This window comes from Cibotium barometz, chromosome 14, assembly GCF_041138505.1.
Source record: "Cibotium barometz isolate CiBa-2024 chromosome 14, ASM4113850v1, whole genome shotgun sequence".
Classification (NCBI taxonomy): Eukaryota; Viridiplantae; Streptophyta; class Polypodiopsida; order Cyatheales; family Cibotiaceae; genus Cibotium; species Cibotium barometz.
Window position 1 is genome coordinate 27,896,303 of NC_141059.1, and position 24,626 is coordinate 27,920,928.

The following is a 24,626-nucleotide window of genomic DNA, read 5'->3' on the forward strand; positions in this document are numbered from 1 at the left end:
ATTGCACAATTACATCAAAAGCCCCAAATTTCGACATCCAATTTCCTGCAAATTGATCTTGATTGTGACCAATGTCCTGCAAATTGATCCTGATTGTGACCAATGTCACCCAATTTTGCCAATTTCGCTCAAAATTGAGCAATTCGGCACCTGTATCTGCTCAATTGTTCATTGTACTTGCTCAATTGCAAATCCCAAAAAAAAATTGACGAAAATACCTTGTAATTTTTGATTTTTCTTCAATTTGCAGGCTGAATTTTGATTGCAGATGCTGTTGCAGGAGAGGGGGGCAATTCTTGCTGATGTTGCTGCAGAAAGAGTGCTGCTATTGATGCTGATGCTGATGCTTCTGCAGCTGTAGCTGATGCACGGCACGGGCTTATGAATGAATGTGCTGTTGAGGTTGATGCTGCGCTGAGAGTCAGAGATCCCTTCAGGCTACTGTGAGCTTCTTCAAGAAAGCGAGCTTGGCCTTCCTCAATCACAAGGGGTTGCTCGAGTCGTCATGCCCGCCTGTGCGCTTGACTCATAGACCCATTCACAGTTAGACGCCTGGCTGCGAATGATTCAACGCCCGGTGGTTTTACACCGTCAACTTTGTTTCCGCCTGGTAGCAACACGTCGCCAGTTCACGCTCACCGCACCAAGGTTTGTGTTTTCGCCGCCTTCACCCAACCTCTGCCTACGTGTGATTCAACGCCCGCCTTCGCTCATGTTTCGCCTAGCGCTTTTTCGCTCCACGCTGAAGGGCCAGCGCTGCCTTCGCCGTGTAGAGCTACCACACTCGCCTTTAGCCACTACAAAGGTCTGTTGCAGCACGTCACTTCGCCTCTCTGCTTTTTCGCTCCACGCTGAAGGGCCAGCGCTGCCTTCGCCGTGTAGAGCTACCACACTCGCCTTTAGCCACTACAAAGGTCTGTTGCAGCACGTCACTTCGCCTCTCTGCTGAAGGAGAAAAGGCTGCCCTCGACTCCTTCTCTTTCCGCCCACCTGCCTGCGAATAGTTCAACACACGCAGCAAATGAATTCCAGTTGAATTCCAGCGATGCAGCACTTGAGAACAAAACCCTAAAACCAGGGCTCAAGTGCAGCCATCATGAGAAGAGGGAGGGGACCAAGAGCTCTGATACCAGTTGTGTGGGAGAATTAGGGTTAGGTCATGTGGGAGACATACACAGAGAAGAACAAGGGAGAGAGAGAGAGAGAGAGTTGTGGGGATAAGTCAACTCATAAAGCATGAGTGTGTGACTCCCCTATCACACATGTATATTGCACTAGTAGACAGTGTGCACTTAGTACATTAAAAGTACTAAGTGTACTATGTACTATAACTTATGGGCTTGTACACACTATAAGGGTGGGCATAACGCCTTTACCCCAACATGGTCTTGGACCAGGAGGAATGTTTCACGAACCCTCCTCACGGCGGAGGTTTGGAGGCCTTAACTAGCCAACGATCGAAAGGCCGGAATACCAACAAGGGCAAAGGGAAGGCTTCACCAGAGAAGTCTTCTGAGAAGAAGCCTGATCCAGAACGAGAGAAGCTGAATGCCGAAAGATCTTGTAATGATTGTGGTGAGAAAGGCCACTACTGGAGGAAGTGCCCTAAGCGGACAGGGAAGAGTGCTGATTCCTCAGCCTCAGCTGCAAAGACTCCGGCATTTGTGCACTTAGAGATGGTGGACTCCGATGCTTCACATCTTCGAGCGAGGAGGCAGTTGGCTTCACCGCGAAGGATACCCGGGAATGGATTCTCGACAGTGGTGCTTCCACGCACATGACTCCATCCCGTGACTTCTTTCTGGATCTGAAACGGCAGTCAGGTCGCATCTTTATTGGCGATAACTCCACTATTCCGATACATAGTGAGGGCCGGATGGAGATTATTCCCGACGGCAAGGGGGGCAAGCATGCTTCCCGTGTTCTTTATGTCCCTGCTCTGGGTTTTCATCTTCTGTCAGTGCATGAGGTATGCAAGACTGGCTTTCGGGTGGAATTTGAGGAGCATTCAGTTGCTCTAAGGGACCGTGAGACAGGCAAAGTTGTTTGGGAAGGCGGTGTGGAGAATGGCATCTACAAGCTCTCTGCACTCTCCTCATTGACAGGCTCTCAGGTCGGAGATTTGTGGCACTTTCGTTTTGGCCACTTAAATGTGGATGCTTTGCGGCGCGCCTTCCGGGACCAGATGGTGGTTGGCTTGCCAGATGTTGGTAATAGGCAAGGACGCTGCAGTTCTTGCATCCGTGGTAAGCAGCACAGGGAATCCTTTCCGAAGAAGGCTTCCAGGCGGGCTTCGCAACCATTGGAGTTGATTCACACTGACTTGTGTGGACCACAGCAGATACCATCCTTGGGAGGATCTCTCTACTTCATGCTGCTTGTTGATGATTGTACCAGATTCACGTGGGTCTACTTTCTTTCCCAGAAGGACCAGGCTTTTGCTCGGTTCAAGGATTAGCACGTGATGGTGGAGAAAGAGTCTGGATATCAGGTTAAGACTCTCAAGGCTGATAAAGGAGGTGAATTCTCCTTGACTGTATTTTTCAGGTTTTGTGCAGATCATGGCATCAAAAGGGAATTGGCCAATACCGGATCGCCTTCGGAGAATGGAGTTGTTGAACGAAAGAAACAGGACTGTGGTGGAGATGGCAAGGACCATGCTGGAGCATCGTGATCTTCCTCGTCCACTTTGGGATGAGGCTGTGGCAACGGCTGTCCATACCATTAACCACTCTCCGACGACTTCTGTACCCCATATGACTCCATTCGAGGCATATTTTGGCAGGAAACCTGATGTCTCGCACTTCCGTGTCTTTGGAAGTGACGCGTATGTACATATTCCGAAGAAGCAGAGGGGGAAGCTTGACTCCAAGTCCCGCAAGCTGGTATTTGTGGGGTATAACTCTCTTTCCAAGGGATACAGGTTGTATGATCCAGAAAGGAATGAGATTGTTGTCAGCCGGGATGTGGTCTTTGACGAGCATGTTCCAGCATCCACTGTCGAGGAGCCGCCACTTCTTGGAGATCCAGATGAGTCTGATGATGATTCCCAGTCTATCATTCCAGTTGATCCACCTCAGTCATCACAGGAGGTTGAGCCCGCAGCTGGAGTAGAGCCCCCGCGACCACAGGAGGCTCCACGATCTGTTCGAGTACCTAGGTGGTTGTTAGACACCCTTCGGGAGTCGGGTGTCACGGAGCTACCCTCCGAGTGGACCACAGAGGACGGCCCTCGAAGATCACATCGAGTCCGAGATAAAAGCAACACGGCCGAGCTTCTTCAGGTGAACTATGCTTTGATGTCTCGTATCATGCGGGATAAAGAGCCCACTTCCGTAAAGGAAGCCCTTTCACAGGATACTTGGAGGAAAGCCATGCAGGTGGAACTTGATGCCATCGAGAAGAACAACACTTGGGAGTTGGTACCGAGGCCGTCGAAGCAGTCAGTCATTGGTGTCAAATGGGTCTTTAAGACCAAATACGCGTCTGATGGGTCGGTGGACAAACACAAAGCCAGGCTTGTGGCTAAAGGTTATGCTCAGCGGCCAAGCATCGACTACGAGGATACCTTTGCACCGACAGCGCGAATGTCCACGATTCGGACCGTTCTTGCCCTTGCTTCTTCTCACAGGTGGCCCGTGTATCAGATGGATGTAAAATCTGCGTTCCTTAATGGTGACCTGCATGAGGAGGTGTACGTTGAGCAGCCTCCAGGCTTTATTGTTCCAGGATCGGAAGGGATGGTTTACAGGTTACGTAAGGCCTTGTATGGTCTTAAGCAGGCTCCCAGGGCTTGGAATCAGAAGATTGATTCCTTCTTTATTCGGACTGGATTTCACAGATCGGTTGCAGATCCGAACCTGTATCTCTTTCGGGAACGCGGCATGGTCACACTTATCATCCTTTATGTGGATGATCTCATTCTCACCGGCGGTCATGTGGAGCACATTGGAGTGACGAAGGCTACCTTGTCAAAGGAGTTTGAGATGACCGATTTAGGCTTACTCCACTTCTTTTTGGGATTGGAGATCTGGCAGACCCAGAGGGGGTTTTTCGTCTCTCAGCAGCGGTATGTTCATGAGTTGCTTGAGGCCTTTGGGATGGAGAACTGCAAGCCTATTACTTCGCCGATGGACCCGAACACAAAGTTAACCGTTACAGATCCTAGTGAGCCAGTTGATGCCTCGCAGTACCGAAAGTTGGTTGGTTCATTGATATGGTTGCTGAACACCAGATTGGACTTGAGCTTCTCCGTGGGGCTGTTGAGCTCTTTTATGCAGACGCCATTGAAGACTCATTGGGACGCAGGATTGCAGATCTTGCGGTATCTGCAGAGTACGAAGGATCTGGGACTCTTTTACACAGGAGGGAATGGAGTCAAGCTCCAAGGATGGAGTGACTCAGATTGGGGAGGAGATCCAGACACGAGGAGATCTACTTCAGGATACGGTTTTACCCTCGGCTCAGGAGCCGTTTCTTGGAGCAGCAAGAGGCAGCCAACTATTGCCCTTTCTTCGACAGAGGCAGAGTATCGGGCTGCTTGTGGTGCTGCTTGTGAGGTTGTATGGCTGCGGAGGCTGCTAGGCGAGATTGGGTTTCCACAGAGGGAGCCCACAGTCATCCAGTGCCATAACCAGAGTTGTATAGCTATTGCTCGGAACCCGGTTTTCCATGCCCAGACCAAGCATATAGAGATACAATATCACTTTGTACGTGAGAAGATCTTGGCTGGTGACATCTTGCTACTTTATTGTTCGACGGAGGACAATGCGGCGGACCTCTTCGCGAAGTCTCTACCTCAGGCTACGCTCAGGCGGCACTCCAGCTCCCTTGATCATCGCGTAGCTCTTGTCGAGAGCTTCGCGGCCATATATTTACTTGTACATTTGGCCCTCATTTGGGCCTTGTAAAGGCATTCTTTGTATTTGGTCCGCCGGGCGCCCCATAAGTTGGGCGCCCGCCCATACCCTTGTATTACTATAAATACGAGGTCTCCCTTGAGCCTCAATAAGACATTCAAGATATTCTTGAGCATTGTGTGAGTTCTCTCTCTCTCTCTCACTCTCACTCTTCTCTATCTCCTCTGCACTTCCTTGGCTAAGGCTCTTGTGTTTGAGTCATTCTCCTCCAACAACTGGTATCAGAGCTATGGAGGGAAGCTGTATGCAGAAGCTATGGAGTTAGAGGTGTCTTCCACCACTTGACTACGGGATCGTCAAACACCTCCCTTTTTATCATCAAGATGGTGCGTTTTTCTTTCTAGAGTGCTGCGTTTTTTTTTTTTTCTCTCCCTCTGCTGCCCCCTTGTGCTGCGTTTTTTCTCTCCCTCTGCTGCCCCCTTGTGCTGCGTTTCTTCTATCCCTTGCTGCCCCTTGTGCTGCGTTTTTTTTTGCACTCCATTGCTGCGTTTTTGTGCTGCGTTTTTTGGTGCTGCGCTGCTGTAAACAGCAGCGTTTTCTGTGGTCTTGTTCTCTGCCTGCTGTACGGCTGCCATCAGCAGCAGCTAGGGCTGCAGCCAGCAGCCCCACGACTACCAGCAGCAGCCAACGCTGCTGCCAGCAGCCCCACGACTACCAGCAGCAGCTAGGGCTGCAGCCAGCAGCCCCACGACCACCAGCAGCAGTCCGGGCTGCAGCCAGCAGTCCCACGGCCACTAGCAGCAGCCGTCTTTGCCTCACGGCCCTCCAGCAGACGGGATCTTCGAGCAACACCAAAGACAGCAACTTTCTGCCCCTCGGCGAGTTTACATCGACATCTGGTGATTCTCTTCCGACGTCACCTTCACTTGAAGTTGTTTCATCAATCTACGAGCATCCTACAAGTCAACCCATATCTGGTACATAACATCTTGCTATTACTTACTTTCTGAAGTGTCAGTTTGATAAGTCATGGCGTCTACAAGTGATCTTAAGGGTCTACTAGAGATTAAGAAGTTTGCAGGCACTGGGTTTGATCTTTGGAAGGTGAGGATTCAGAATATCCTCTATCTGCGGGAATGTGATACTGCACTTGAGCAGTTCAAACCCGCTGCTATGACAGATGATGAATGGGGAATCCTGAACAGAAAGGCCGTTGCCTATCTCCAGATGGCTGTTGCTGATGAGGTTCTTGTAGACCTCAAAGGGCTGACAACAGCCTATGCCGTTTGGGAGAAGCTGAGAAGCACCTATGAGATCACCACGCCAGTGAACCAGGTACATCTCATCAGGAAACTCATGAATATGCAACTTGATGATTCTAAGAATGCAGTAGAGCATATTACTACTTTCACAGGGGTGCTTAATCAGATGCAGGATTCTGGATTGCCTGCTTTTGATGATAAGTTGAAAGCTATCTTTTTGCTCACTACTTTGCCTGACTCTTGGGAAACACTTGTGGTGTCACTTGCATAGTTGCCACACGTTTTTTGAAACGCGTTTTTGAAACGTGTTTGAAACGTTTCAAAAACGTTTCAAACAAATTTCCAAAAGTTTTTTAAAAGTTTTTTTCAAATTTTTTTTCAGGTGTTTTTTCCAGGTTTTTTTTAGGGGGGTGTCCATAAATTTATGTTTGGTACAGTTTAATGCTAAAATCTACATTCAACTTTCATATACATGAATCATGATACATCATGAATGATGAATCCATGATTCAAATTTCATACTGAATCCTGATTCTTAATACATCATACATGATTACAATTTACATCATACAATGATCATACATGTAACATGAATCATGATACATCATACATGATACATGGCAGTCTTCAGGAATCAGGAATTAGATCATAGATGGCAAAAACCCATATAATTATTAATAGCATAACCAGTTTGAAGTTACAAGTTACAACTTACAACATACTAAGCAACATACTAAGCACTAGTGAATAGTGTCAAATGATAAATCTGAAATCTGAAATACAGATGTCTGTACCGAAAGACCAAATACAAAAACTCTGAAAAAACAAATGGTCTCCAATGTCTGGAGTCTGGACTCTCAACTCTAGACTCAAGTGTCAAGAGTCAAGAGTCACTAGTAGTAACTAGTAACTACTCAGCATCATCCTCCTCTGAGGAATGTGAGTCTGTGTCGTAAGAAGATGAAGCCTCAGCCTCAGCCTCAGCACTCGTAGATGCATGATCTGCTGATGTCGGTGCCCGTGATCGTGTCATAGTAGCTGGTGCCATCATCTCCTCGTATAGCATGGCATAGATGTCGCGCTCCTCAGCAGGGATCTCTGGTACGTCCTTCACTTTCTCTATGTCGATCTTGTCGACATTCACTTGGCGCGGCTCAATGGGATTGCCTTGCTGCTCAATTAAACGGAGGTTGCAATGACAATACACCAACCGTTCTAATTGAGCAGTGGACAATTTGTTCCTCTTCTTTGTATGGAAGAGGGCCCATGTGCTCCAGTTTCTCTCACATGGACCAGAGCTGCAATCCTGTGAGAGGACTCGTAATGCAAGGCGTTTCTGTCAAAAGATAACAGAAAACTTTATAAATAATAAGAAGAAACAACTTATATAAGTTGTAAGTACTAAGTTGTTACTTCAAAGTGCAAACTTATTACATGTAAGTTGTAACTTGTCAGTGGGCACTTACCAGAACTGGAGTACCGATGCCATATTTCTCCCACCAAGAGACTGGCTGAAGCTGAGTCTCTCTCAAAACTGCAGTGGCTCTCCCAAAGGCATGACTCCCATTCCGAAATACTAGGAGCTCATCCTCTAACTTCCTGAGGAGCTGAACATCACCTCCAGTCCAGGTCTGGATGTAAGACTGCCATCCCTCTTCTAGCTCCTCATTGTTGAACTGCTCCTCATTCCGCCATAGTGGGTGTAGTATATGGGCAACCGCATGGATTGGCCTATGAAACCAATCCCATCTACGGTTCCACACCTCCCTGATGTCCTGGATCCTGTTCAACGACACTTGGAAGCATGGAATTAATATCAATGTATAATGTGGCCACTGGCAACTAAAAGAACAACAATGACATACAATGATACATACCTCTCAGCTGATAGTATAGTGCATCGATCTAGGGCCTCTCCAATGCGGTCCATGAACTCATATAAGAGTCCAAGGGTGCTGCCCTCCATGTCCGTAATGCGAAGCACACTATATATAGGCTGAGTGGCCGTGACAAGTGCAAGGGCCTCAGCCCACCAAGTGTCTCGCATTACCGCGCGCACAAATGCTACTGCCTTGGGATGCTCTCTATCATCCCATGCCATCCACTCCTGAGAGACAACAGTGCGGAGTAAACCTGTACGGACCCGCACAAGCCTCTCAACCACAATGAGCATGTAAGCAAACCTGGTGTTTGAGGGCTTCAACAACTCCAAATCACTGTGTGCACGAAACATAGCTAAAACCTTTGGCCTCTTGGTGACAAACTTCACCATGCTCCGAGAAGTACTAAAGAGGTCGGCAATCCACCCAATTTTGGCCACATCCTCTATCAAGAGGTCCAAGCTGTGTGATGCACATGGAGTCCACACTATCTTTGGAAACTCATCCTCTAACATCCTGCCCATAGATACACAATTTGACCCATTATCTGTAACTACCTGCACTATGTTCTCTGGGCCAATCTCTAGCACTGCCTCACGCAAATGTCTCCATATGAATGCTCCAGTAACAACTGTACCTGGAACCGAGGCATCAATGGCACGCAAAAACATTGTGCCCTTACAACAGGACACCAAAATGTTATATACATTTCTCTTTCTCATGTCTGTCCAGCCATCACAAAGCAATGTGCATCCATATTTCTGCCAGGTTGCCTTCAAAGGCTCCATCTCAAGCTCCACTGCCTTCTTCTCCTTCCTTAAGTGGGTTTTGCGAAGGGACTCATAAGATGGACCCTCCCACTCATACCCAATGCGGCTGATAGCTTTAATGGCCTTCTTCCAACGAGGAGTACGCACGACGTGAAATGACAAAGCGCATTGTATAAACAACTTTGTCAATTCACGTGTGGCCTCCTTGACAGCTTGCTTTTGTATGCCTGCTTTAATGCCTGCCCTCTTTAGAGAAGGCACGGTGGGCAATGAAGATCTGTGGGCTACAGGAATGGAGCTAGACCCACCTGCTTGACTCTGCAAATCATCCTCTGTCCTAGCTCTTTTGGACACATCACCTACAGAATCTGTATCCTGTACATCATCATCAATAGGCTGAATTCCCTTTGCTGCTTCATGTTCTCTCTTCCATTGCTGAAGAGACGCTACAACCTCTCTTGGTACTTGACTGCAAGGGCCAATGCCTTCCCCTCTTACTCCTGTAAAATGGGCCTTTACCCTAATAATAGACCCACCTGACACTTTGGCACAAAAATTGCATTTCCACCTTTCTGTGCCTGAACCCCCATATCTGCTCACAGGAGTTACGTGGTTCCACATGGCATCCTTAGCCCGAGGCATGATGAATGAATGAAGAAATTTGGGCAACCTGGCAAGAAATGCCCAAATTTCAAATCTGAAATTTGGTCCAAAATCAGAAAAAATCAGCATTTAGGGTTATTAAAAACCTGAGAAGCAGGGTGCGTAGGGGCCGGAGGAGTAGGCTTGGTGCGTAGGCAAGGTGTGCATGCACCAATGTAGGCAACCTGGCAAAAAATGCCCAAATTTCAAATCTGAAATTTGGTCCAAAATCAGAAAAAATCAGGATTTAGGGTTAGTACAAACCTGTTACCTACGGTGCGTAGGGGCCGGGGGAGAAGGACTGGTGCGTAGGTAGGGGTGCAAGCAAACCTGGAAGACTTCAAAGGCTGGAAACGTCTCTTTCAAGCGTCACTTTCAAAACTGAAATGCCAGGAGATACTGCATCGTACGTTTTCTATCATAAAAAAAAACTGGCCCAGCAAAAAAACGCGTTTCAAACGTTTGAAACGTTTGCACGTTTCAAACGAGTAGCCTAAAGTTTGAAACGCGTTTTTTTGCAACTATGGTCACTTGGGACAAATCCCAACCTAACTTTTGATGGAGTCAGGGGTGCTATTCTCAATGAAGATATCCGGAGGAAGACCTCAGAGACTAGCGGTTCAGCAAATGTCTCACGAGGAAGGACGACCAAGCGGGGAAATACTACTACCAATTCAAAGGGTAGAAGCAAGAGCAAGGGCCAGCAGTCTGATGTTACATGCTACCAGTGTGGTCGTAAAGGCCACAAGAAGCCAGATTGCAAATTTTACAAGATGGAGCAAGACCGGAAGAAGAAATCCAGTCATTCAAATGACAAAAAGAAGGAAAAAGAGAGTAATTCCAGCAAAGCAGAAGAGTTTGAAAAGGACAAGAGCAAGGCCAATGTGGCCTCTGGTGTTGTCATAGAGGAACTGTCTGACTCAGATGATGTGCTATGTGTTTTTTCTGCTAATGCACTTGATGTTCATAACTTGCATGTCACAGAACCAGATGTTATTCATGCCTTGATGTATGAATCTGATGTGCTTTCACAGACTTGGATTATTGACACGGGTGCCTCTTTTCATGTAACTCCTATCAAGGAGTGTTTTGCAACTTTCACTGCAGGCTCCCGAGGAAAGGTGTTCTTGGGGAATGATCATGCTTGCAATATTGAAGGTATGGGCACCGTGAATTTGACTTTGCAGGATGGTAGTGAGTTTGTGCTGCCAAATGTGAGGTATGTTCCTGGTTTGAAAACCAGTCTCTTGTCTGTGGGCCAGCTTGATGCCTTGGGATACACGGCCATATTTGGAAATGGCACATGGAAATTGACCAAAGGCACAAGGCTGATTTCAAAAGGATGCAAGAAAGGAACATTATATAGCCTTCATGGTCAGGCTTTGTCTGGTAAGTTTATTGCTTTTGCAGAGGTACGCTCCCACATGGAGCTTTGGCATAAGAGACTTGGCCACATGAGCCAAAAGGGTCTCTCCATTTTGTCCTCTTTGAACAAATTTGATGCAAAAGGAAGCAAGCTTGATTTTTGTAATGATTGCTTGTATGGGAAACAGAATAGGAGTTCTTACTCCTCTCGTGCCTCTCGCAAGGCTGAAAAGTTGGACTTGGTCCACTCTGACATATGCAGCATGCCCATTAAATCTAAAGGTGGTTCAAAGTACTTTGTGTCTTTTGTGGATGATCACTCACGAAAAGTATGGATCACTTTGTTGAAATCTAAGGATGATGCTTTTGCTGCATTTCAAAAGTTTTATGCATTTGTTCATACTCAAACAGGAGTGAAGATTAAATGCTTACGCACTGACAATGGGGGTGAGTTTGTTAGTACTAAATTTCAGAAGTTTTGTGATGATAATGGCATTAAGAGGGAACTTACACCCCCCTATAGTCCCTCTTCAAATGGTGTGGCTGAAAGGTATAATCGTACACTGTGTGAAAGAATTCGATGCATGCTGTCCACAGCTAATCTCTCTCAGGATTTTTGGGGAGAAGCCTTGAAAACTGCAGTTCATGTTTGCAATCGATCTCCACACACAGCTTTGAAAGGTGGAATCCCTGAGGAGGTTTGGTCTGGCAAACCGTCCTCATATGCCCACTTACGCATCTTTGGTTGTGATGCATATGTGCATATCCGCAAGGAAGACCGGAACAAGCTTGATGCTAAGTCCGAGAAGGGCACCTTCGTTGGCTACGGTGATGAAGGTGAGATGGGCTACCGTGTGTGGTTGCCATCAACCAACAAAGTGGTTCGCAGCCGGGATGTTGTATTTTATGAGGCAAAGCTGCTCCGTAATGTTTGTGCCTCTCATGGTGATCAGAAAAAGGTCAAATTTCAGCAAGGGCAGCCACCCATTGATGCTGAAAATGAGCCCCAGGATGCTTCACAAAGGGCTGAAGATAATGAGTCCGTGATATTTGAGCCAGAAGAGGTTGGACAGCCGCTTCATGCTCCTGGAGGTGTAGGGCAGCAACCCCTATATGCTGAAAATCAGGCTGTTCGTGAAAACCCGCAGCCTTTTGATGCTGAAATTATGATTCCTCCCGATATTGACCCCCAACCAGCCAATGATCATTGGGTACGGAGGTCTACTCGCTTTCGGAGGGAACCTCAGCGTTTTGATCCCTCTTTGCAACATGTTTTGCTTACAGATGAGGGTGAGCCTCTTACTTTCAAAGAGGCTAAGTCTTGTGAACTCCGAAACAAGTGGGAGCATGCTATGCAGGAGGAGATTAAGTCTCTACATGCAAATGACACTTGGGACTTGGTTGAGTTGCCCAAAGGAAGGAAGGCTATTCCTAACAAATGGGTGTACAAAGTCAAGACAGTTGACGGCCAGCCTAAGTATAAAGCCCGCCTTGTTGCTAAGGGCTATGCTCAGAAGGAAGGTATTGATTTTCAGGAGGTCTTCTCTCCTGTGGTCAAAATGACCACCCTTCGTGTTTTGTTTGCTCTCACTGCTGTTTTGGATTTAGAACTGTATCAGATGGATGTAAAGACAGCTTTCTTACATGGTGATTTAGATGAAGAGCTGTATATGAAGCAGCCTGAAGGCTTTGTCATTCCTGGCAAAGAACATCTGGTTTGTAAGCTGAAGCGCAGTCTCTATGGGCTGAAACAAGCCCCGAGGCAGTGGTACAAAAAGTTTGATGCTTTCATGCTTAACCAAAAGTTTAATCGTAGCCATGCAGATCATTGCTTGTATACTAAAACTGATGCAGATGGCAGCCCAGTGATACTTGTGCTGTATGTTGATGACATGCTTCTTGCAGGGAAGAATAAGAGCATTTTGGAAGCTCTTAAGGACCAGCTGAAGTCAGCTTTTGCTATGAAGGACTTGGGTTCAGCTGAACATATTTTGGGTCTTCGGATTAGACGGGACAGAGCACAGAAGTTGCTTTTCCTCTCACAGGAGAAGTATATCCAGAAAGTCCTTGATAGATTTAACATGGCTGATTCTAAGCCTTTGGGTGCTCCATTGCAGCCCTATGTTAAACTATCCAAGGATGATTGCCCAAAAGATGATGATGCAGCCAATACTATGCGTGGGATCCCTTATGCTTCTGCTTGTGGATCTCTTATGTATGCTATGGTTGCTACACGGCCAGACATTGCTCATTCAGTGGGAGTAGTCAGTCGTTTTATGTCCAACCCGGGCAAAGCACATTGGGATGCTATAAAGTCTATTTTGAGGTACTTGAAGGGGACACAGAAGAAATGCCTTATGTATGGTAAAGGTCCACTTCAGGTGCAGGGTTATTGTGATTCAGACATGGCAGGTGATTCTGATACCCGCAAGTCTACTAGTGGGTACATCTATACTCTTGCAGGTGGTGCTGTTTCTTGGTGCTCTAGACTCCAGAGGATAGTAGCACTTTCTACTACTGAGGCCGAGTACATCTCCGTCACAGAGGCTTCTAAGGAGGCCATTTGGTTAGCACGCCTTGTCACAGAGTTTGGATTGCCAGAGAGGGCTCCGGTCCTTGGTTGTGATAGCCAGAGTGCCATATACCTGGCTAAGAATGCCATGTTTCATGCTCGTACCAAACACATTGATGTACGGTATCACTTCATCAGACAGGTGCTAGATGATGGCTTGATCAGTTTGGTCAAGATTGGCACTCATGAGAACCCTGCAGATGCTCTCACCAAAAGTTTGCCAAAAGCACAGCTTGATATGTGTCTACAGCGGGTGGGAGTTACATAGCTTAGAGGAGCTTCACTGGCCCTTTAAGTGGGAGGTTGTTGGGTATAAAGTCCCAGTTTCGCCTCCAGACCTTGATCATCGCGTAGCTCTTGTCGAGAGCTTCGCGGCCATATATTTACTTGTACATTTGGCCCTCATTTGGGCCTTGTAAAGGCATTCTTTGTATTTGGTCCGCCGGGCGCCCCATAAGTTGGGCGCCCGCCCATACCCTTGTATTACTATAAATACGAGGTCTCCCTTGAGCCTCAATAAGACATTCAAGATATTCTTGAGCATTGTGTGAGTTCTCTCTCTCTCTCTCACTCTCACTCTTCTCTATCTCCTCTGCACTTCCTTGGCTAAGGCTCTTGTGTTTGAGTCATTCTCCTCCAACATCCCTTGGGTTGGTTTCATAGCCAGAAGTTGAGAGGGGGTGTTAGAAGTCATCTCCTGTCTATATTTATACACCAAGGCCTCTGTTGTGGGTGTGCCCGCCCTATATAAGGTGTTTTATCATTTTTCCACTCCCCGTATTTTTTCCTATTTTTTTCCATTTTTCCTAGTGGTGGGGAGGGTTGCCAGAGGATGCCAGGAGCACTCCAATGCTGGCCGACTGCATGTTTATCAGTCGTGGGCTACTAGGCTGCTAGCCGACTGGAGTTTCTCAGTCATGGGCATTCATCTGCTGGCCGACTGCATTTATGCAATCGTGGGACCATTTTCAGCAGTCGTGGGCACTTCATATGCTGGCCGACTGCTCTTCCAGAGATGTATATATAGGCCCCTTGCCCCCACCACTTCCTCATTCAGTTTTCTCGGGATCTTGTGTATAGAGAAGAGTTTACACACCTATCTCTCTGTGTTTCTTGTGATGTTTATTTTCTGCAGTCTACTTGCTCTTGTCTACCCAAGTTTGGTTATCATTTCCGCTGCATATTCTGACACCTTCCGCATACCTGGCCAAAAGAAATACCGCTCAATCATGTGCGTAGTAGGCATTATGCCTCTATGACCAGCATATGGAGAAGCATGGCACTCATCCAAAACCTTTCGCCTCATGTCAGACACCACACATAGGCAATTATCTTTCATGAGATAACCCTCTTTGATCACATATGAGGCATGTGCATGACCAGCCATTAAATCAGCCCAAATAGTGGCAAAATCAACATCCGTATGATACAAATCACGCATGGTAGACAAGTCCCCATGAGAGGCAACCGAGATAGCTGCTATATACGGCTTTCGTGACAATGCATCTACCACTACATTCTTCTTTCCTAGGGTGTGCAAGATCTAAAAATGAAACATAGAGAGGAAATTGGCCATCCTCATATGCTTCTCTTACAACTTAGTTTGGGTAAGAAAATACCTCATACTCTGGTGATTTGTCTTCACAGTCAAAACAGCCCCAAGAAGGTAATGTTTCCGTATAGTTAGTGCATGAATTACAGCCAAGAGCTCTTTCTCATAAATACCAAGAGATGGCTCTCCATCATGCAATCTACGGCTCTCATAAGCCACGGCATGTCCCTCTTGATTAAGGACAGCTCCTATGCAATTTCCAGATGCATCACATTCCACACTAAAGGGCTTTTGCAAATCCGGAATGATCAACATTGGACCATGAGTAGTTGCATCTTTCAATTTGAGAAATGCATTCCTCTCTACATTAGTCCATTTGAACACGGCCTTCTTCTTTGTCAAATCATGCAAAGGAGAAGCAATCCATGCAAAGTGCTGAATGAACCTGCGGTAGTAAGAGCATAATCCAAGAAAACTACGAATCTCATGCACCGAACTCAATTCGGGCCAATTCCGAATTGCATCAATCTTTGTAGGATCCATCCGCACTCCATCTTTGAACACAATATACCCAAGATAATGTATCTCTGACAAGAAGAACTCACTCTTCTTTGCATTTATGAAGAGTTTATGCTTACGGAGTTCTTCAAAAACAATGGCCAAATGAGCTTTATGCTCTTCTTCGGTCTTCGAGAAGACTAGGATGTCATCAAAGAAGACACCTGTAAATTTCCTGTACCCACAGAATATGCGATCCATCATTCTATTGAATGTAGCCGGACATTTGTAAGACCAAAAGGCATAACAAGATACTCATAAAGCCCAAATGTTATCCTGAAAGCAATTTTGTGAACATCCTCAGGCACTACACGCACTTGATGATATCCACTCTTAAGATCAATTCGGCTAAAGCATGCCGATCCATCCAACTTGTCAAGGATGTCGTCTATGCGTGGAATTGGAAACCGATTCTTGATGGTAAGCTTATTCAAAGCTCTATAATCTACAAACATACGAAAAGATCCATCCTTCTTTTGAACCAAGAGGACGGGTGAACAATATAGGGAAGAGCTTGGCTGAACCAAACCCTTCTCAAGAAGCTCATTCACTTGCTTCATGATCTCCTCTTTTTGGGATGCACTTACACGATAGGCTGGCCTGTTAGATGGTAAGCTACCCGGCACAAGATCAATGCGATGATCTTCTGGTCGTACGGGTGGCAACTCATTTGGTAACTCATCAGTAAAACAATCATTGTGTTCTTGCAAGAATTTCAGCCTATCATTACTAAGAGTGTTTACATGTACATTATTTTCCTCAATATGATCTCGTACAAAAATCAAGTACGCAAAAACACTCTTTTTCATTACTTTCTTAATTTGTACATGAGATACAAGGGGAATGGTATCACCCTCTTCACCAGCATCAATTACATACTCTCGGCCTTTCTGCATGACGGTGATCCTGTTGGTCTTGTAAGCCTTGCACGGATCAATACGTGTATGCCAAGGCTTTCCAAGCAATACATCACAGCCATTCAAAGGCGCCACAAGAAAATCCTCATGATCCACATAGCCTTGAATGTGTATGCGCAACTTGCCAAAAATAGGCATGACCTGCACTTCTCTACCAACAAAGGCAGCCCCTGCTTCAATTTAAGGACCCATGTCCTCCATTTCAATACCCAAAGCAGCTGCCATCTGTGTGGATATGAAATTTTCAGATGCACAATCATCAAACATGAACAAAGCGGACTGATCCTTGAGCTGTCCCCAAGCTTTACATACAACCCTGTCTTTGCTATCATGTGAAGTGTTGCCCTGCACATCGGGAACCATATGCACATTAGGCTTTGATGCATTTGCATTATCACGCTTCTTCTTGTTTGGGCATGCCGTTGCAATATGCTCGGTGCTACCACAAGTAAAGCATTTCCCCTCACTCATATATTGCTTTTTCTGCTCCAGAGTGAGACCATAGTCTCTCAGTTTGAAGGGACGCTTCTTGGTAGTGTTATTTTCAGCCTTTAGACCATTTTTATCTTGGTTTTGGTCCTTTTTAGGTGGCTGTCCATCATTTTGCAGGTTTTGGACAGCCCTCTCTTTGCCTTGAAATGAGGGTTTAGCCTTATTGAATCGACTCAATTTGAGTTCCAATTGCTCGGTGGCGGTGGCGGCTACGATTAGTTGGTGTAAGGTATGACCACGATACTGTTAGAAGTCATCTCCTGTCTATTTGTATACACCAGGGCCTCTGTTGTGGGTGTGCCCGTCCGTATATCATTTTTCCACACTCCCCGTATTTTTTCCCTATTTTTCCCATTTTTTCCTAGTGGCTGGAGGGCTGCCAGGTGATGCCAGGACCACTCTGAGGCTGGCCGACTGCATCTGTAGCAGTCGTGGGCTATCTGAGTGCTGGCCGACTTGATCTGTGCAGATGTGGGGACCAGATGCTGGCCGACTGCTGTTTTTCAGCAGTCGTGGACATTTTGTGAGTCGTGGGCCTCTTCCAGAGCTGGCCGACTGCCCTCATGGGCTTGTATATATTCCCCCCCATCCTCCTCCACTTTCTCATTCAGTTATCTCCGGGATCTTGTGTATAGAGAAGAGTTTACACACATCTCTCAGTGTTTCTTGTGCTGATTATTTTCTGCAGTCTACTTGCTCTTGTCTACCCAAGTTTGGATATCATTTCCGCTGCATATTCTGACATGGTATCAGAGCCCTAGGCTCTAGCAGATCTTGGGCGTTTTTTCTGAGCAAGAGGGGGAGCAACAGGTTGCTGATCGGTGGACTGTTTCGGGCTGAACGGGAAGTGAAGGTGCAAGAGGAAGGCGGGCAAAGGGGCTGGACAGCCACTTGCATATTTTCTGATTTTCAGATTTTTCCCACCCACCCACCCTTTGCGGATTTACTCGAGATGGCAGAGAAGCACGTGAAGATTCCGACTCTTCCCACGTTCCCAGTGGATCGGCAGTTGGACGGGTCCAATTATGGCATCTGGAAGGTCATGATGGAGTCAGTTCTGGAGTCATATGATCTTGCTGATTTTATTATCAAAGGGGTGCCAAGGCCGGAAGCTGAGGAAGGGGAGGTTTTATCCGCGAGGAAGGACCGAGAGGCACAGGCACAAATGTGGGACCGTGTCAACGCCAGGGTCCGGTCATTTATATTCCTCAATTGCACACCACAGGTGATCAACCATGTGAAGCACATGACGCTGGCGAGAGGCATATGGGAGCACTTGGCTTCTTTGTACAACAGGGTATCACCCATGAAGCGGATATCCTTGGAAGTGCAGATGCGGGTTATGAACCCTGCAAAGTCTTCGACGATGCGGGAACACATTAACAAGCTGCAGGCCCTTCAGCAGGAAGTCCTTCACGCTGGGAAAGAGATATCGTCCGAAGATATGGCCATCACGTTACTTTCCCACTTGCCTGGTCAGTATTCCGCTTTCTATTCCTCGTTGATCACGAGTGGCAGGCTCAGCACCATTACTTGGGAGGAGCTTGTGCCAATGGTCTTGGACCAGGAGGAACGTTTCACGAACCCTCCTCACGGCGGAGGTTCGGAGGCCTTAACTGGCCAACGGTCGAAAGGCCGTAATACCAACAAGGGCAAAGGGAAGGCTTCATCAGATAAGTCTTCCGAGAAGAAGCCTGATCCAGAACGAGAGAAGCTGAAGGCCGAAAGATCTTGTAATGATTGTGGCGAGAAAGGCCACTACTGGAGGAAGTGCCCTAAGCGGACAGGGAAGAGTGCTGAGTCCTCAGCCTCAGCTGCGAAGACTCCGGCATTTGTGCATTTGGAGATGGTGGACTCCGATGATTCATCGTCTTCAAGCGAGGAGGCAGCTGGCTTCACCGCAAAGGATACTCGGGAATGGATTCTCGACAGTGGTGCTTCCAGGCACATCGTGACTTCTTCTTGGATCTGAAGCGGCAGTCAGGTCGTATCTTTATTGGTGATAACTCCACTATTCCGATTCATAGTGAGGGCCGGATGGAGATCATTCCCGACGGCAAGGGGGGCAAGCATGCTTCCCGTGTTCTTTACGTCCCTGCTCTGGGCTTTCATCTTTTGTCAGTGCATGAGGTATGCAAGACTGGCTTTCGGGTGGAATTTGAGGAGCATTCAGTTGCTCTAAGGGACCGTGAGACAGGCAAAGTTGTTTGGGAAGGCGGTGTGGAGAACGGTATCTACAAACTCTCTGCACTCTCCTCACTAACAGGCTCTCAGGTCGGAGACTTGTGGCACTTTCGTTTTGGCCACTTGAATGTGGATGCTTTGCGGCGCGCCTTCCGGGACCAGATGGTGGTTGGCTTGCCAGATGTTGGTAGTAGGCAAGGACGCTGTAGTTCTTGCATACGTGGTAAGCAGCACAGGGAATCCTTTCCGAAGCAGGCTTCCAGGCGGGCTTCGAAACCTTTGGAGTTGATTCACACTGACTTGTGTGGACCACAGCAGAAACCATCCTTGGGAGGATCTCTCTACTTCATGCTGCTTGTTGATGATTGTACCAGATTCACGTGGGTCTACTTTCTTTCACAGAAGGACCAGGCTTTTGCTCGGTTCAAGGATTGGCACGTGATGGTGGAGAAAGAGTCTGGATTTCAGGTCAAGACTCTCAGGGCTGACAAAGGAGGGGAATTCTCCTCAACTGTATTCTTTCGGTTTTGTGCAGATCATGGCATCAAGAGGGAATTGGCCAATACCGGATCGCCTTCGGAGAATGGAGTTGTTGAACGTAAGAACAGGACTGTGGTGGAGATGGCGAGGACCATGCTGGAGCATCGAGATCTTCCTCGTCCACTGTGGGGTGAGGCTGTGGCGACAGCTGTCCATACCATTAACCGCTCTCCGACGACTTCTGTACCCCATATGACTCCATTTGAGGCATATTTTGGCAGGAAACCCGATGTCTCGCACTTCCGTGTCTTTGGGAGTGACGCGTATGTACATATTCCGAAGAAGCAGAGGGGGAAGCTTGACTCCAAGTCCCGCAAGCTGGTATTTGTGGGGTATAACTCTCTTTCCAAGGGATACAGGTTGTATGATCCAGAGAGGAATGAGATTGTTGTCAGCCGGGATGTGGTCTTTGACGAGCATGTTCCAGCATCCACTGTCGAGGAGCCGCCACTTCTTGGAGATCCAGAGTCTGATGATGATTCCCAGTCTACCACTCCAGTTGATCCACCTCAGTCATCACAGGAGGTTGGACCCGCAGCCGGAGTTGAGCCCCCGCGACCACAGGAGGCTCCACGATCTGTTCGAGTACCTAGGTGGTTGATGGACACCCTTCGGGAGTCAGGTGTCACGGAGCTACCCTCCGAATGGACCACAGAGGACGGCCCTCGAAGATCACATCGAGTTCGAGATAAAAGCAACACGGCGGAGCTTCTTCAGGTGAACTATGCTCTTATGTCTCGTATCATGCGGGATAAAGAGCCCACTTCCGTAAAGGAAGCCCTTTCACAGGATACTTGGAGGGAAGCCATGCAGGTGGAACTTGACGCCATCGAGAAGAACAACACTTGGCAGTTGGTACCGAGGCCGTCGAAGCGGTCAGTCATTGGTGTCAAATGGGTCTTTAAGACCAAGTACGCAGCTGATGGGTCGGTGGACAAACACAAAGCCAGGCTCGTGGCTAAGGGTTATGCTCAGCGGCCAGGCATCGACTACGAGGATACCTTTGCACCGACAGCGCGGATGACCACGATTCGGACCGTTCTTGCCCTTGCTTCTTCTCAAAGGTGGCCCGTGTACCAGATGGATGTAAAATCGGCGTTCCTTAATGGTGACCTGCAGGAGGAGGTGTACGTTGAGCAGCCTCCAGGCTTCATTGTTCCAGGATCGGAAGGGATGGTTTACAGGTTACGTAAGGCCTTGTATGGTCTTAAGCAGGCTCCGCGGGCTTGGAATCAGAAGATTGATTCCTTCTTTATTCGGACTGGATTCCAGAGATCGGTTGCAGATCCGAACCTGTATCTCTTCCGGGAACGCGGCATGGTCACACTCATCATCCTTTATGTGGATGATCTCATTCTCACTGGCGGTCATGTGGAGCACATTGAAGTGACGAAGGCTGCCTTGTCAAAGGAGTTTGAGATGACCGACTTAGGCTTACTCCACTTCTTCTTGGGATTGGAGATCTGGCAGACCCAGAGGGGGTTTTTCGTCTCTCAGCAGCGGTATGTTCATGAGTTGCTTGAGGCCTTTGGGATGGAGAACTGCAAGCCTATTACTTCGCCGATGGACCCGAACACAAAGTTAACCGTTACAGATCCTTGTGAGCCAGTTGATGCCTCGCAGTATCGGAAGCTGGTTGGTTCATTGATCTGGTTGCTGAACACCAGATTGGACTTGAGCTTCTCCGTGGGGCTGTTGAGCTCTTTTATGCAGACGCCATTGAAGACTCATTGGGACGCAGGATTGCGGATCTTGCGGTATCTGCAGAGTACGAAGGATCTGGGACTCTTTTACACAGGAGGGAATGGAGTCAAGCTCCAAGGTTGGAGTGACTCAGATTGGGGAGGCGATCCAGACACGAGGAGATCTACTTCAGGATACACTTTTACCCTCGGCTCAGGAGCGGTTTCTTGGAGCAGCAAGAAGCAGCCGACTATTGCCCTTTCTTCCACAGAGGCAGAGTATCGGGCTGCTTGTGGTGCTGCTTGTGAGGTTGTATGGCTGCGGAGGCTGCTTGGCGAGATGGGGTTTCCACAGAGGGAGCCCACAGTCATCCAGTGTGATAACCAGAGTTGTATAGCTATTGCTCGGAACCCGGTTTTCCATGCCCGGACCAAGCATATAGAGATACAGTATCACTTTGTTCGTGAGAAGATCTTGGCGGGTGACATCTTGCTACTTTATTGTTCGACGGAGGACAATGCGGCGGACCTCTTCACGAAGTCTCTACCTCAGGCTACGCTCAGGCGGCACTCCAGCTCCCTGGGGTTGGTTACACAGCCAGGAGCTGAGAGGGGGTGTTAGAAGTCATCTCCTGTCTATTTGTATACACCAGGGCCTCTGTTGTGGGTGTGCCCGCCCGTATATCATTTTTCCACACTCCCCGTATTTTTTCCCTATTTTTCCCATTTTTTCCTAGTGGCTGGAGGGCTGCCAGGTGATGCCAAGACCACTCTGAGGCTGGCCGACTGCATCTGTAGCAGTCGTGGGCTATCTGAGTGCTGGCCGACTTGATCTATGCAGATGTGGGGACCAGATGCTGGCCGACTGCTGTTTTTCAGCAGTCGTGGACATTTTGTGAGTCGTGGGCCTCTTCCAGAGCTGGCCGACTGCTCTCATGGGCTTGTATATATTCCCCCCCATCCTCCTCCACTTTCTCATTCAGTTATCTCCGGGATCTTGTGTATAGAGAAGAGTTTACACACATCTCTCAGTGTTTCTTGTGCTGATTATTTTCTGCAGTCTACTTGCTCTTGTCTACCCAAGTTTGGATATCATTTCCGCTGCATATTCTGACAGATACATTTGTAGTCCCGCTTTGTACACGGGTTGCAATCCCCATTGAAACCTTCTCTTCCTTTCCGCGTCGGTGACATGCATAAATGGAGACACCTCCAAAAGCACTTTCCAAAACTTTTGTACATATGCATTTACCGATTCCCCCTCATTTTGCTTCACCTAATCCCACTTCATTGTTATCTCATTCAATGCATTGGGAGGCAAGAATTGAGCATAGAACCTCTCCTTGAACTCTTCCCACGATCTAACAGGATTCGGTGAGAGCTTCTCCGTGAGCCACCAATGGGCAGCAGTGCCTTTCATGAAAATGCTTACATGCCGGATCATGGATTTCTTATTGAAATCCTCATCACTGAAAGCAATATCAAACTGGGCGATAAAAGCAAGTGCCTTTGATGCAGCATATTCCCCATGATATCCGGTCCAATGTACATACATGATAAGAAAGCACGGGTGGACCAATTGGTGAGACAGATGTCGCCTTTGCTCAGGTCCGGACAGCCATTGCACGCTCTCAAGACGACAAGCATAGAAGGGACATGCAAGTCAAGGACGGTGATAGGGTATTGCTGAAATTTGAGAAAGCTAGGCTTCGGAAGAGGCCAAGACGAGAGGGATCATACCCTAAACTTTCTACTCGGTATTATGGACCCCTCAAGGTGATTGAAAAAATCAATGAAGTAGCTTACAAGCTTGCTTTACCCGGTCATCGGAAGATTCACAATGCCTTTCATGTGAGTCTTTTGCAGAAGTATGTCGGGCCAGATCCTGACGAGCTCGTCACAGAAGATCTGCCCGAGGTTGATGAGCTTGAGGAGATCCTCCAGCCAGAGCAGATTGTGTTTCACTAGGAGAGAATGCTACCAACAAGAAAGCTTTCCAGGAGATACCTTGTGAAGTTTAAAAATTATTTACCCATTGATGCAAAGTGGGTAGATGAGAATTACTTCGTTGATTACCCACAACTTTTGCAAGCGTATCTTGAGGCCTTTCAGTTGATGTCAACTCTTTAGAAGCCGGGGGGGATGTCACCATTTGGTCCATCTCCATTTTTTGGTGCCACTCCTATGGGAATATCACTCCATAGAGCGGCCAGATTTGTGCCATGTTCACATGAGGCCAGACCGGTGTCTCATGTGAGAGGGGCCAATTACTTTGTGTTACATGGACGGGAGCCAGTCTTGTGCCACCCGCGTGACCAAGATCGTGTCATATGGACGGGAGCTATATCATGCCACCCATGTATGGCTAGGACAGTGTCTTGTCCATGGGATTGTCACTCCATGGAAGTACCCGTATTTGTACTGCATCTTGCCTATGGGACCCTCACTCCATAGGAAGGCTAGGGTTCTCACATTCTGTCGCGCCAGTTTTGTGCCCAACAAGAAAACTTGTACAAATTTCATGCAAGGGAGATTTCATCCATTACATGCGCACATGCATTCATGTTTGCATGCATAAACTTGTTTTTGCATGACTTGTTTTGGTGTGTTTACCTGTTATGACGTGCTAGTACACTCGACGGGGACGTCCCCAGTGTACCATGGGTGTGCTGTTTGCTGACGAGTTGGTGTGGCATGTGAACAGGTGGTAAGTATTGCCTTTTTCAAATGTAAAATCGATAAAATAGTGTAAACCTTAATATTTATAAGGTTGGATGTTCGCACATATTTTAAATTATGACTGGACACCTTTCAATGTGGGTGCCCTAGGGGTTAACCATTGCTTAAGGAAAAATTTCCTCCAGCACGTGGATGGCTATATGGAGGTGGGCTGTTGCCCCTGTACCCGCCATCAGATCTGCCGGCTGTTGTCCCTATACCCGCCATCAGTACCTGCCAGCTGATGCCCTTGTACCGGTCATGATTCATCAGTACCTACCAGCTGTTGCTTCTGTACCGCCTTCAAGACTGTAGCCGCTTTTGTCTACTATGCCCTTGTACCTACCGGCTGTCGCTTCTGTACCCGCCTTCAAGACTGTAGCCGCTTTTGTCTACTATGCCCGACAAGACTGCTTGCTGCTACTGCCCCCGCCTCTTCTTTCGACTGTCCTCCTACTGCTGTCTGCACCAACCAGGACCGCATTAACGGGGACAGTCTCCTCTCCCTTAGATCCTAATTTGAATCTCAATCAGGTACTTATTTCTGTAATTCCAATTCAGATAAGATTAAATTTAAATGTTGTTTCTCCAAGTCTTGTGTAGACAATCATCACCACCGGTTTCCCTCGCCAT

At 47.6% G+C, this 24,626-nt stretch overlaps 2 protein-coding genes across 4 annotated transcripts in view; both read right to left on the bottom strand.

The window, feature by feature from the left end:
• The window catches only part of LOC147631883 (uncharacterized), a 59,444-nt gene that overhangs the window by 31,482 nt on the left and 3,336 nt on the right, over positions 1 to 24,626 (bottom strand). The gene's annotated exons all lie outside the window — the stretch shown is intronic.
• Positions 6,778 to 9,413, bottom strand: LOC147631884 (uncharacterized). The gene is made up of 3 exons (XM_086808929.1): positions 7,999 to 9,413; positions 7,588 to 7,903; positions 6,778 to 7,457 (listed from the first exon to the last, which is right to left on the bottom strand). The coding sequence occupies exons 1-3, from the start codon at positions 9,411 to 9,413 to the stop codon at positions 7,032 to 7,034; spliced, it is 2,157 nt and encodes a 718-aa protein (XP_086665055.1). The 3' UTR covers positions 6,778 to 7,031.

Excerpts from the sequence above, each read along its gene's own strand:
- LOC147631884 (XM_086808929.1), bottom strand. The coding sequence starts at position 9,413 with ATGCCTCGGGCTAAGGATGCCATGTGGAACCACGTAACTCCTGTGAGC. Across the intron at positions 7,904-7,998 it reads ACTATACTATCAGCTGAGAG|GATCCAGGACATCAGGGAGG; the intron begins GTATGTATCATT and ends GTCGTTGAACAG. Across the intron at positions 7,458-7,587 it reads GCATCGGTACTCCAGTTCTG|AAACGCCTTGCATTACGAGT; the intron begins GTAAGTGCCCAC and ends ATCTTTTGACAG.